The following is a 12,952-nucleotide window of genomic DNA, read 5'->3' on the forward strand; positions in this document are numbered from 1 at the left end:
ATATGAATGGCTTTTCTTAGCAATAAGAATATAAAAAGACATTTGAGAGAGGCCACTTCATTTTTAAGTAGAGAGGGTTTAAGTTACAAAATTATTAATATACTTAAAGAAACACTTCTGCTCCAAAGATCCAAAATACATGCCTGGAATCCATTCACCATCTCTGTGACTTCTCAGATCATGGCTCCCTTTTTTTTCTAAATCTCTGTTCTCTATGCAGTCTTCTCCCATTAGAAAGTAATCCCCTAGAGGACAGGAACTGTCTTGCTTTCCTCAGTGTTTAGTATATGACAAGTGCTTAATAAATACTTTCATTTTAAATTAAATTTTATTTTTTTAAACAAAAACCTGCTTTTCTCTTTCCACTGATCTATCTCTCTCTCTCTCTCTCTCTCTCTCTCTCTCTCTCTCTCTCTCTCTCTCTGACCTCTCACCCCAGTGGGAAAGAAAAGAAAAACAAAATATCTGTTGCAAACATGTATATTCAAGCAAAACAAATTCTTGGTCATATTAAAAATAGACTTTTTTCCATCTACATTTTAAGTCCATGTCCTTTCCGTCAGGAGGTGGGTAGAAGAATGTCCATGAGTCCTCTGGAATCATGGAGTCATCATTGATCATTCATTATCAGCCCTGAGCCTGCCTTCTCTTGCTAGTTTAACATTTACAATGCTTTTCAGGTCAATGGTGACCTGAAGAGCAAGCCAGCTCAGGAGTGTTTGAAGAGGGGGAAGGAAATCAAAGAATTTATATTTAGATGTCTTCCACTCTTTTATGAGTCATTCTCTGGAAATCAATAGCAGCCATCCATAAACTCCACTAAGCCTGGCTCTTTCATCAGTCCCTAGTAAACACTGCTACACTTATCCTCCCAGTTACTTATTAAATTTCTTTTTGTTTGTTCACAGTGTGGAATTAGATTAATTTTGAGTCTTCAGGATATAAATAGTAGGAGAGGCTCACAATAAGATTAAATTAAAGCTAGCATTCTAGGTACTTTGTAGTGCCTCATTTAATTGACCAATCCCCAGAATATCAACAGGAAAGTAGTCTACAGAACCTGCAGTAAGCAGAGGAAGACCATTGACCCTGCTTTTTACAGCTATGCGGTGTGAAGTATAGAACACCGGATATAGAGTTCAACTTCAGATACTAGTTGTATGACCCTGGAAGTGTCACTTAATTATAGTCAGCCTCAGTTTCCTCCACTGCAAAATGGGAGTAATAATAGCCCTTCCTTCACAAATTTGTTGTGAGAATCAAATGAGCTAATATTTGTAAAGTACCTAATACATTTGTTGTTCTTTAGTTGATTAGTCGATTTTTTTGTGACTTGGGTGTTTTCTTGGAAGAGATACTTAAAAGTGATTTGCCATTTCCTTCTCCTGCTCACTTTATAGATGAGGAAACTGAGATAAACAGGATTAAATGACTCACCCAGGGTCACATAGCTAGTAAGTGTCTGAAGCATATTTGAATTCAGGTCTTCCTGACTCTAGGCCCAGCACTCTATCCACTGTGCCACCTAGCTGCAAAATAAGTACTTGGTAAATGCTTGTTTCCTTCGTTCTTTTCTTTCTTTCTGCCTTGAATCTTAATTCCAATTTTAGTCTCATATATTCTGATCAGCTGCCATTAGTGTATATGTATTCTGGCTATAGAATTCTACTGAGAACAGGGCAGATTAAGTGTTGCAAAAGATCAATCGAGTTTAATACACGTGAGGGATGAATCACCTTAGTAGAGAATCATTTACAATGCGGGTTAATGCTCTGGTGAAAAACAATGCAGGTTGATTCCTATTTTGTTTTTCTTTTCTTTCCTACTGGGGTGAGAGGTGAGAGAGAGAGAGAGAGAGAGAAAGAGAGAGAGAGAGAGAGAGAGAGAGAGAGAGAGAGAGAGAGAGAGAGAGAGAGAGAAATGGAAAGAGAAAAGGATGAAACTCAGAGAGGTCTTAGTTCTGATGCTGAGTGGTGTGAGTCACTTGCAGGGCACATTTACATAATCCAGATCAGTAAGGACTGAAAGCAGAGGACAAATATTGGCTCTCCTTGCCAATACCAGATTTTGTCACTTTAACACACACAATTAGCTTTTCCCAGGAATCTATTTTAAATCTTTATTTTTGAACTCAGAAATCGATGTATTCTAGTGAGCTGTATTTTGAAAAAGAGTCCATCTGTAAATTCCACTAGAATGAAAAAGAGGCCTATGGAAAAAAAAAGTTAAAAATCTTTAATAGAAAAGAAAATTGAAGCTCCCTCTCACCTCTGTCCTATTTTCCTTTCTTTTGCTCAGTGCTCTATCTAATAAAGTCAAATCTGGAATAATCCTTGCCCATATTTTACACTACTTATTAGAAAGATCTATAAGTATCTACTGCTGGATATTTATAATTCTCTACGTTAAGAAATATCACAGAAAAATTCAATTGTAATATTGCAAAAGTTATTTTTAAAAATTATAACTCCACAGTGACACCAGTCAATAAATGAGAAAAAAGAAAATAAAAGAAACCAATGCAACTCTTGAGTTTATAAATTGCTTTTTACATTTTTATTAAAATGTGTGTCTTTAAGTCATAGAAATACACTCTGCACTGATTTGTCAGAAGTCATCAATCTGCTTCAGACTTATCTAAGAAATATGCCCATCATAACCTGCCTCAGCAGAATTTGTAATATACCCATATTTTCTCAAAACAACACAGAAATGTCCACAGTTGGCAAATTTGTGTAAACTAAGCAAAACTTCCCATCTGATTTTTGTTTTAAATCAAAGTTGTAATGATTTTGCATGTTTTTGAAAACCACACTGCAAGGAACACATTAAATACACTAGCAAAAACTATAAATGTTGGGTCTGTCATGCACAGAGAGAATATAAGTACAAACCTTGAGAGTGTATATAACAGTCACTATTTGTGCTTTAGAGGTCAACCACATCAGGGGAAATACAACAAAGAGAGGTAACAAAGGGCTATTACTTGCAACTAAAATAAGGGTTTTAACTGCCCACAGTAAAGGATGGCAGTCTTACAAAATATTATGCCTTAAAACTCACACTCAAGATACATATGACAACATACTGAATGAAAGGAAAGATGGGAGGGAAGCCCTAAGGAGGGCCTGAGTCTTCTCATAAGGACAGACATTTCTCTGACTAGAAAAGGGAAGGGGTTTATTTGAGAAGGGCCACTTCCTTTACTCTCACCAGAGTCTAGTGGCCTTGGGTGGTAGGGGTTCAGTTACCTAAAATGTCTCTTTTTTTCATGTGGATTTGAACTTTTTATACATCCCTAGAAGAGGTGCTCTTCCTCTTCCAGGATGCATCTTGAGTCTCACACTAGAAATCCATCTGAGAGAAGCAAATCTTGGAAATAAATGTTTGTTGAATGTTTCAGCTTCTCATTCATTTTAGATTGATTTCCCAAAGAATTTAATTTATATAAAGGTGAGTAGAAATTGTCATATAATTTCAAAAGGGAATATGTTCTATACAAAAATAACTTTAAAGATAACCCATTTACATCTTTTCAATGTATTTTTACTTCAGCTGGTCTTCATTTGGCCCCTTTCTCTTAATGGAATAAGAAGAAAAATTACAGTGTGCAAGACACATCTCCTTTCTTCTCAGTCTCTCTTGGTCCTTATTCTGAGGATGTCCTTTTCATTTACTGACAGGGCAGTTAGGTGGCCTAGTGGATAGAATATCAAGTCTATAGTTAACAAGACCTGAGTTCAAATCTGGTCTTAGGCATTTGCTTGTTGTATGATCCTGCACAAGTCACTTAACCCTGTTTGCCTCAGTTTCCTTATCTGTAAAATGAGCTGGAGAAGGAAATGGCAAAGTACTTTATGCCAAGAAAACCCTACATGGGATCACAAAGTGTTGGACACAACTGAACAACAGATAGTTACTGATAAAGATTGGACCTGTTCTTAGTATAGGAGAAGGAATTCCCAGATGAAAAAACTCTCTCTACCAAAGCAGGTTGGCACCTTACAGTTTCAGTAAGTGGCCAAGAAAATAGAAAGATTAAGTAACTTGCCTGGAATTACTCAACCAGTGTGTGTCAATAGAAGGCCTTGAATTCAGGTCTTCCTAGTTCTGAGACCAGCTCTTTCTTCCCAGCTGCCTCTTTCAGTTACTGATGCTGTAACAAGCTATGGAAGAGGAAGAGGATATGAGGGTAATTTTCAGTACTTTGCAGCTACACATATTCTCGAATACTTACTGTAACTTAGAGAATAGGTCTATGAAGCTTACCTTCTAGGTGTTAAAAGTTTTTTACACTACTAGTGGTAGTTGGTATTTCATTTTCCATATATATAAGATAGAAAGGGGATTTATATCCCCTTCCTATGTGACAGTATAAATAACAAGAAATCATTGTGAGATGTCAATTAAAATGGTTTAACCTCCTAGGAAGTAAAAGACCTAGATAAACATTTTTTTTAAAGCCTTAATAATTTAAGTGATATTCAGAGACATGAGACATTTTATTTTGTCTTTATGATCTATTATTTGCAGTCATCTTGAGTTTCCTTCAGACAGCTGTCAGCTGAGTGATTTTCTTAGGTTCCTAACCTACCAGGTAAATATGGGAGCCTGGAGGAGAAGCCCTGGGGAAGTATATAAGGGTCAGAGGGAACCTCTGTAGTTTCCACAAAGTAGAATGTGAACTTTATCATTAACATCTGTGACATAAGAAACATATACAAAAAAATAATAATAATACTTGGATCTATGTTTCCCTTTCCCGTTTCTGTCTCTGGCACATACAAACACCAAAAGAGATTTCAATGCCGATCCATGGGATCGCACAATATGGTCAACCTCAAAAAGGCAGAGCACCAGGGCTCCAGCCCTTGCTAAGAATCCACTTTCGGAAAGATGCTGACTTTATTGTTTCTGCTGATCTTCCGCTCCACCTTTCCAGGCTTAGTCAACTTGGTCTGGATCAGTTCCTCTGGAGTGTTCCCCAAGGGAGGAAGCAACCGTTTCTTGCTGTTTCGGTTTTCTGAGAGCCACTGGGGAGGCAGCTCAAAGGGTCCAAAGCCAAACTGCAGAGAATATTTTTCAGGGGCCACCTCGACCTCTGCGGGCATTGCCAGCACCCCGTGACCCACAGAATCCACCGTGCCAGGTGGCGCTGGGGGACTAGCGAACTGGAGTTCTTGCTCTCCCTCCAGGCTATGAGCAGGGATTTCCTTTACCTGGTAGTCAGTGGAGCTGATGGATTTGATCTCGTTCTCTTCCTCATCCTCTGTGGATCGGAAGATCTGCTGCTGCCCAATGTGGAACATCTCCAGGAGCTGGCTTCCCGAACGCATGCTGGGCTCCAGGGCCCCATCAGGGACCCCGCTCCCTGAGCTGACCACATTGCGGCGGCTGTACCGGCGGTGAAGCTGAACCAAGGTTCCCAACAAGCATTTGCGGACGGACTTATTTACAGTCAGAAAGAGCACAGGATTGGCCAGGAGAGACACTTTGGGCAGCCAGATGGCAGTGAGCAGCAGGAAGACCGATGTATCGGAGACATTGAGCACGGCCCTGTAGACAACTAGCGTCGCGTAGGGGACGCTACAGAAGATGAATATGGTCACCATGGAGAGCAGCATGGCGTGCAACTCAGCCTCCCTCTGAGAGGCGTAAGGGATGGAGATGGTGTTCTGGGGGGTCCGCAGGGCTGCGATGATGACTTTCTTCTTCTGACTGGCACTCAAGGCTCGGCGAATGAGAATCATGAAGAGAAAGACCATGGCCACGGGTACGATGACGGTCGTGATGTTGTAGATCAGGACATACAACAGATGGCCCAGGTTATAGTTCCAGACATCTGTACAGGTGGACATGGCATAAATGTCAGCCACGTTGGTCACAGCAAAGACAGGAATGCTGGCGATCACCGCATGGGCCCAGATGTACATTACCAGCTCACGAGATTTGGCGTCTGAGATTTTTCTCTCTAATGGGTATAGGACCGAGTAGTATCTGCAAGATAGACAAGAAAAAAAAAGTCTCACAACAGAAAAACTATTTTAATTGGTTGATTTCTAAATTGATAAAAAAGTGGGGCAGAGCTAAAACAAGTAGTAAAAAATATATATATTGGATTATTTCCTTTCATTCCTGACAATTAAAAAAGGCAAAAGCATTATTTAAGGAAGGAAGGCCTTTGCTGCTCAATTCTAGAAGCCGAGTACTGAAGCCTAGATGAGTAAAGAGACAGAATTCTAGAATTCTAATGAGAGAATTTCAGAGATGGATACAGATGAGGAAAGTGAGGTTGAGTGATTTGCCTAAGGTCAATTCCACAGCCTGTTTTAATGACACTTTTATACTCTTCTTTGTGCTTTATTAGGATCAAAGAGAAGGCTGAAAGAATGATAAGTGTCTTCAAATCTATGAAGGGCTGTCCTGTGGAAGAGGTCCCAGAGGGAGGGAGCAGTAAATGGAAGGGACAAGAAGGAAAATGTATTAACACCAAAAAAATCTCTCTAATGATTAGAACAATCCCAAAGTGAAATGAGAGATGGTAGATCCTTCCCCAGCCCCAGCCCCAATGGAGGCTTTCAAGTAAAAACAAGATGATCAATCAGTGGTTACATTATGATGGAATTTCTTTTTCAGGCATGGAGTGGGGTGGGTGAACTACATGGCCATAGAGGGCCTTTTTAATTCTAAAATGCAATGATTTCTATGTAAGTAAATGATAGGAAAATAATTTCAATTTATTCAAAGTTATGTAAAGCTCCATCATCATAGGCAAGAACACTTATCCAAAGCATCCCTCTGGTGTAAGAAGAGGCCTTTTCCCTTGAAATTTTATTTATTTTTCAATTCAAGAATAAAAGATAATTTCCAGAATTGTATTTAGAGGTCTTGAATGTAAACTTATGAGATTGTCTATTCCTGCAGATGTCACACTCACTAAAATAAACATGTCTATGCTCAGATTCAATCTACGCCCTCACACAGATACTTCTGTACTATGATTAGCTTCAAAATTGATCTGGAATGGGGCCAGAATGAAGGATGGACTATGGTCAGGCACTTTCACAAAATCAATTTAGCAAGTTAAATCAAGGCCAATTCAATAGTCACTTTTATAATGTTGGTCAATCAATATCCATAACAGTAATTAAGTGATTTTGACCACCTATAAAATTAGATTTGGAAAAAAGTTGGGGTAGCTTATCACTTCAAAAGAGGAAAAAATACTAATAATAATTAAATACAGAAATCCAAAACTCCTTATACTCTTAAGGTGGCCATCTTTTGGAGTTTCATGCAAATGCTTCCGCAATTTTTTGGAATTCTTCAGTCAGATCACTGAAAAATTTCTGTTTAAAATCTGTAGTCCCAAATAATCAGAGATCACATAAAATAATTGATTTAAAGCTAGACAGGAATTCTAAGATTAACCCTACTCCTTAGTTTACAAGCTTTAAATCTGTAATCTTATCCTAATCTGTTTTATGGATTCAGAATGATATAATTGGTAAATCATTGGACTTGAAATCAGGAAAACTTGGGTTCAGATTTCACTTCAGACACTATATCTGAATTGTGTGATCCTGGACAAGTCACTTAATCTTAACTTCAGTTTGACCAACTGTAAAATAAGAATAAAAATAATAATACCTACTTCCGAGTTTGTTTTGAGGATCTATAAAGCACTTAGCACACTACCTGGCATATAGTAGATATTTATTAAATGGTTGTTTATTTCCTTTTTTCCATGTGAAATGATAACAATAATAACAAAATAAATTTTCTATTTTAAAAAGAGGATATATAGATATGCACTGTGTATATATACTATATATCTCTATATATAAATATAGATATGTGTGTTTGTATGTGTATATATGTGTGTATGTTTATAATTTAGATTCAAAGGAAAGTCCTGGACCCAATAAAAGTCATCTACTCCTGCTCTGTTTGAAATCATCCTTCAATATTTCAGTGGATCTGTGATTTCACTGATTTGGACGCCATCTCCAATGGAGGAATCCATTGGAGCAATCCATTCATGTCTTCTTATATTATGTAATTCCTGTTCATATCTTCCCATAAAATCCTTCTTAGAGTATTAACCCAAACATGCTAGGGAAACATCTTTTAGGTCTCTTGATAACATATGAATACTAAAACAGTAGGCTATCTATTATTCCTAGCTCTTACTTTATGACTGACCTTCTCATTCCAAACATATATTTCAAATTATGTATGTATGTATAGGAATATATATGCTTGATAACATCTTTCACATTATTTTCTGAATGAAATTCTTCTCTGACCATTTTGCTTCTTTGTGTCCACTATAAATCCCTTGCATTGCCTTTTATTTGATTCTTTAAATAACATGATATTCTAAGTTTCTTAGTCACATAGCATTATCAAAATAACACTGGTGTTAAACAGATAGGTTTTTAATTTCAAGAAGAAAGTTGAGGTCACTGAAAATACTGTATAATTTCTCAGATACAAGCCAACTTGTTTTCTTATTCCTTTCTTAATGCTATTCATTATCTGAAATATCTGCTCAATATGTATGTTCTGATGACTACTTTTATAGACTGTCCATCTAATTTCATATCATGGTAGATAGATAGAATAGGACTTGTCATCCACTTGATTTTTCCTATGTAAGTATTTAGGCTAAATTCTTTTAAGTTTGTATCATTAAAAGATGTCATCTCATTTAAGGGACTCAATGATGTTCCAGAGTTTGCTATACAATTCCATTCACATATAGCATTTGGAATACCCTGAAATATGTAGAGAATTAATCTTTCATTTAGATAACTCATCTATTCCATATGTTTTTCCTAACTTTTTTTTCTTCCCATTACCACTTCTAATTCTTCATGCTGCACTATTAGGAATATTATGTTAGAATTCAAACATGGCTAGGCATCTCAAGGTCAGTGATAAAGAAAATTGTTTTTAGAAATGACAGATCTTTTCTCATTTTCCTTCTGTTCCTTCATTTCCCAATATTGGCCTTAAATACTCTTAGGATGATATAACTTAGATCTCACGCTAAATTATTTATAAACTAATTTTCCCCTAACTCTCTATTTTCAGATCATAGAATTTATAATCTCTCTCTATCCTCTTCTGTAATAGTGTAAAAATTGGTTTCTATCCTAAACTTGTATTGCTTTACTGTCATATAATTCCTCTTGGAATTTATGATTGAATTGGCATCTAATTTTTTAGCCTTCTCCTTGCTATCAGTTAAATTTATGTAGTCTGTTCCTTTATCCAACTTCCATTGGGAAGGAGCATTAATACCTAGTTTAGATAGATCAGGTTGGAGCTATTTTAATTGCATATTATGTCATCTTTTTTTTTGTTTCAATTTTCTTTACTTTCTTAAAGTCCTTTATTAGTAGAAACTGTATTTCAGCAAATAATTTGAAAAGCCAATTACCTGAACCCAGTTTAGCTGTCACATGAGCTAGATTCTTCACACATTGCCATGATATTCATAAAAATGTCAACATCTAGAATCTTGAGTTTCCAACAATATGGGACAAGTCAGCCTATCTCTTCAGTAAAATGAACTCTGAGTGGGTCAGCACAGCTGTGGGTCGCTTCTGTGTGCTTTTGGTTAACATGAAGCCATACATATAATCTGGCTGAGATAGCCCTTATTTATGAGCCACCAAAGGCTTGTGAATCTTACATATTATTTCATTTGATTCCCACAACCTTATGAGATAGGTGCTATCATTATCTCTATTTTATACATAAGGAAATCATTAATAACATGTCTTACATTATTTTCTGAATGAAATTCTTCCCTGACCATTATGCCCACTCACAATCATACATACAACTTACAACTCAAAAAATTTCTATCAGATTTAAGCAAGTTAATTCCTGATTTAAAGCAAAAATATTTAAGAAACAGTGCTTAGCATAATACATGACTCATAGTGACATTTAAATTCTTGTTGAATGACTAAAAGTTTAGCAAGATAAATGAAAAAGAGAATTCTCCCAACTCCACAGGGGTATATTCTCCCACCTATATCTCTAGAAACATCACTTCCCAAAGATGCTTGTGAGTCTTAGAGATGGAACTTCAACCCATGACTCCTAATTCCCTCTCCAGTCCTTTTTCTCACTTTGAAGGAACAAAGAAAATGGGAGAAGGAACAATATCCACATTATATAACTGAAAAAAAATTAATTCAGAATCATTTAACCAGGCCTAACTAAATGTGGGGTCATTTCTTGACATCATGAGAAATGCTTTCATATCTTCAGTAAATCAACTCATTTGCACAGTTATAAAGTCAGATAAGCAACTAACCATATACAATAGTGCAAATATCATTGTTTCCTGCTAAGTTGCTATCCCAACATAGTATGCATTATTTCATGTTAATGATGTAATGCACCAAAGTCTCTTCTCTATGTGTATTTTTCTGTTGTTTAGCAGTAAAAAAAAAAAAAATGGATCATGCTGCAGCAACTGTTTCAGATGCTCAGTATTCCTGCCAGGTGGTAGAGTGAAATACTTTGGGGAACCCTGATAATCAGGACTGCTGATTTTTTTTTCCTCTTTAATAATTAAAAAAAAAATAAATGAGGGAAGGTCATGATCGTTATGATCTTACCTGTCCAAAGCAATGACAGGAAAGCTGAGGATCGTCACGGAACAGAACACTTTGTGCAAGAACTTCACTACCTTGCAGAAGAGCATGGTGTAACTCCACCAGCAGCAGTGGGTGCTGGCACTGAGGACAATGTCAAAAGGTACACACGCCAGGCTGGCACAGATCCCCGAGCAGGCCAGGTTTTTAATGAACCTGTTGGTGACAGATTTGAATACAGTTGTGCGGCAGGTCGACCACAACACCATGAAGTTTCCTGGCCAGATATCAAAAACATAAAATAATTAAGCAAAGAAAACATAGGTTAAAAAATCTCCAAAGACTCAAATTTGTATTTGTAATTTAAGAGATGATCTTAATTATTTATGCTAATTATATTTACAAGTGAATAGAGAATCAGCTCTGGAGTCAGGAGTTCCTGAGTTCAAATCTAGACTCAGACACCCACTAGTTATATGACCCTGGGCAAGTCACTTAACCCAGTTTGCCTCAGTTTCTCCATTTGTAAAATGAGCTGGAGAAGAAAATGGCAAACTGCTCCAGTATCTCTAAGAAAACCCCAAATGAGGTCACAAAGAGTCAGACACGACAGAACAATAACAATAATCTGACATATCCTGCTATAAATCAGATATTTCTAGGACTCTTAAGTAACTAAGATTATAAATTATGTTGTAGATGACAAGTTTCCCTGGCAATGGACTTTTTCATCTAGAAATACCCTACCATTGAAATCAGAGAGACAGTCCTATCTCCATATAGAACACTAAGGTTCTTTTACATGCAGCATCTGATTTAACCTTCATAGCAAATCTTGGATAATGATTCTTATTATATTAAATTTTCTATTGAGTTCAGGTTTTATTAAAAAAAAAATCCTGAAAATCTGCAAGGTCATCGAATGTCCTTTTTTTCCCCATTCAATAATATGGATAATTTTGCTCAATATGATATTTTTGGCCACAGACCTACTCTTTTGATTTTTGGTTTTCATGATTCAAGGACCTGCCACTTTGTATTGTGGCTGCTGATAAGTCCTGAACAATTCTAATTGTAGCTCCAGTATATTTTATTTTTTTTCCTTATTTCTTGTGACATTTTCTCTGATCTGGGGTTTTTGAAATTTGGTGATTTTCTTAGATTTCTTGCATTATTGTGTCAAGGTTCTTTTTTTTCTGTCACAGCTTTCAGGTAGTCCAATTAATCTTATATTTTCTCTTCTTGATTTGCTCTCCACATCTATTGTTTTTCTTATAAGATATTTCACATTCTGTTCTAATTTTTTTTAATTTTCTATAATCTGTTTTGTTATTTCTTTGTCTCTCATAGCTTCACAGACTTCCCCTTGACTAATTCTAATTTTCAAAGGATAGTTTTTGTCTTTAAGATTCTGTATCTCCTTTTCTAGTTGTTAACTTTTTTTCATAATCATCTTGTTTTTCTTAGATGGTTTTATTTTTAGTTTTTTAAAATTTTCCTCAATGTCTCTCATTTGATTTTTAAATATTTTTTCGAGTTCTTCTATAAATTCTTTCTGGGCAGGGAGCCATTTCACACTACTCTTTGCAATAGAGGAAGCTGTTTTTACTTCAGTGCCCTCCTCTGAAGATGAACCCTGGTCTTTCTTGTTCCCATAGTAAGTCTCTATGATTGGGATCTTCTTTGCCCATTTTTTAAAATAAAGATATTAATATAAACTTTTGTAATCCTAGGGGCATGAGCCTCTGTCTTCACTTCAGCTCTCTCCTTTGATAATGAAGCCCAAACCAAGAGCCCCACCCTCCAGCAAGTGCATGCAGCCAGCAGCATCCCTGCCCCCTGCCTCAGCACTCACTGGGTACTGGTTCCTTCTGGCCCAGGGCCAGTTTCAGCAGCACTGCTGGTGTTCCTGAACAGCTGAGGTTTACTCAGTCTTATCAGACTCAGGACTCTACAAACAGTCAGGGAGCTGAAATTTTCTGGGTTTCCTGCTGAGGCTCCAGACAAACCAGCTCACCCTAGAGGGCCCCCCTTCATGTTTCTACAGAGTTGGCCTAGAGATGTTTGTACTTCATATGGGTTAATCCCTAGCCTGGGACTTTCTTCAGATCTTCTTGGGTTGGAGGACCCCTGTTTTGCCCTAAGTCTTCTTGATTTCTCACCAGTCAATATTTGCCCTGAGAACAAATTTGTTCTATTTGGGGGGGAATCTGGAGAGCCTGAAATTTACCAATCTACTCTGCCATCTTCCCAAAATCTTGCCAAAGAGAGTAAGGATTAAGGGGAAGATTCAGACAATCCAAGTCTTGAAAGATATTGGACTTTTCCTTTCT

At 36.9% G+C, this 12,952-nt stretch overlaps 1 protein-coding gene across 1 annotated transcript in view; it reads right to left on the reverse strand.

The window, feature by feature from the left end:
- Positions 1–2,528: 2,528 nt before the first annotated feature.
- The window catches only part of GPR176 (G protein-coupled receptor 176), a 133,285-nt gene continuing 122,861 nt past the window's right edge, over positions 2,529–12,952 (reverse strand). Inside the window, exons 2-3 of the mRNA XM_051977064.1 lie at positions 10,644–10,896; positions 2,529–5,997 (exon numbers count right to left, since the gene is read on the reverse strand). Coding sequence (XP_051833024.1) covers positions 4,875–5,997; positions 10,644–10,896 — 1,376 coding nt within the window. The 3' untranslated portion in view covers positions 2,529–4,874. The remainder of the gene's footprint in view (positions 5,998–10,643; positions 10,897–12,952) is intronic.

This window comes from Antechinus flavipes, chromosome 2 (genome assembly GCF_016432865.1).
Source record: "Antechinus flavipes isolate AdamAnt ecotype Samford, QLD, Australia chromosome 2, AdamAnt_v2, whole genome shotgun sequence".
NCBI classification, from domain to species: Eukaryota; Metazoa; Chordata; class Mammalia; order Dasyuromorphia; family Dasyuridae; genus Antechinus; species Antechinus flavipes.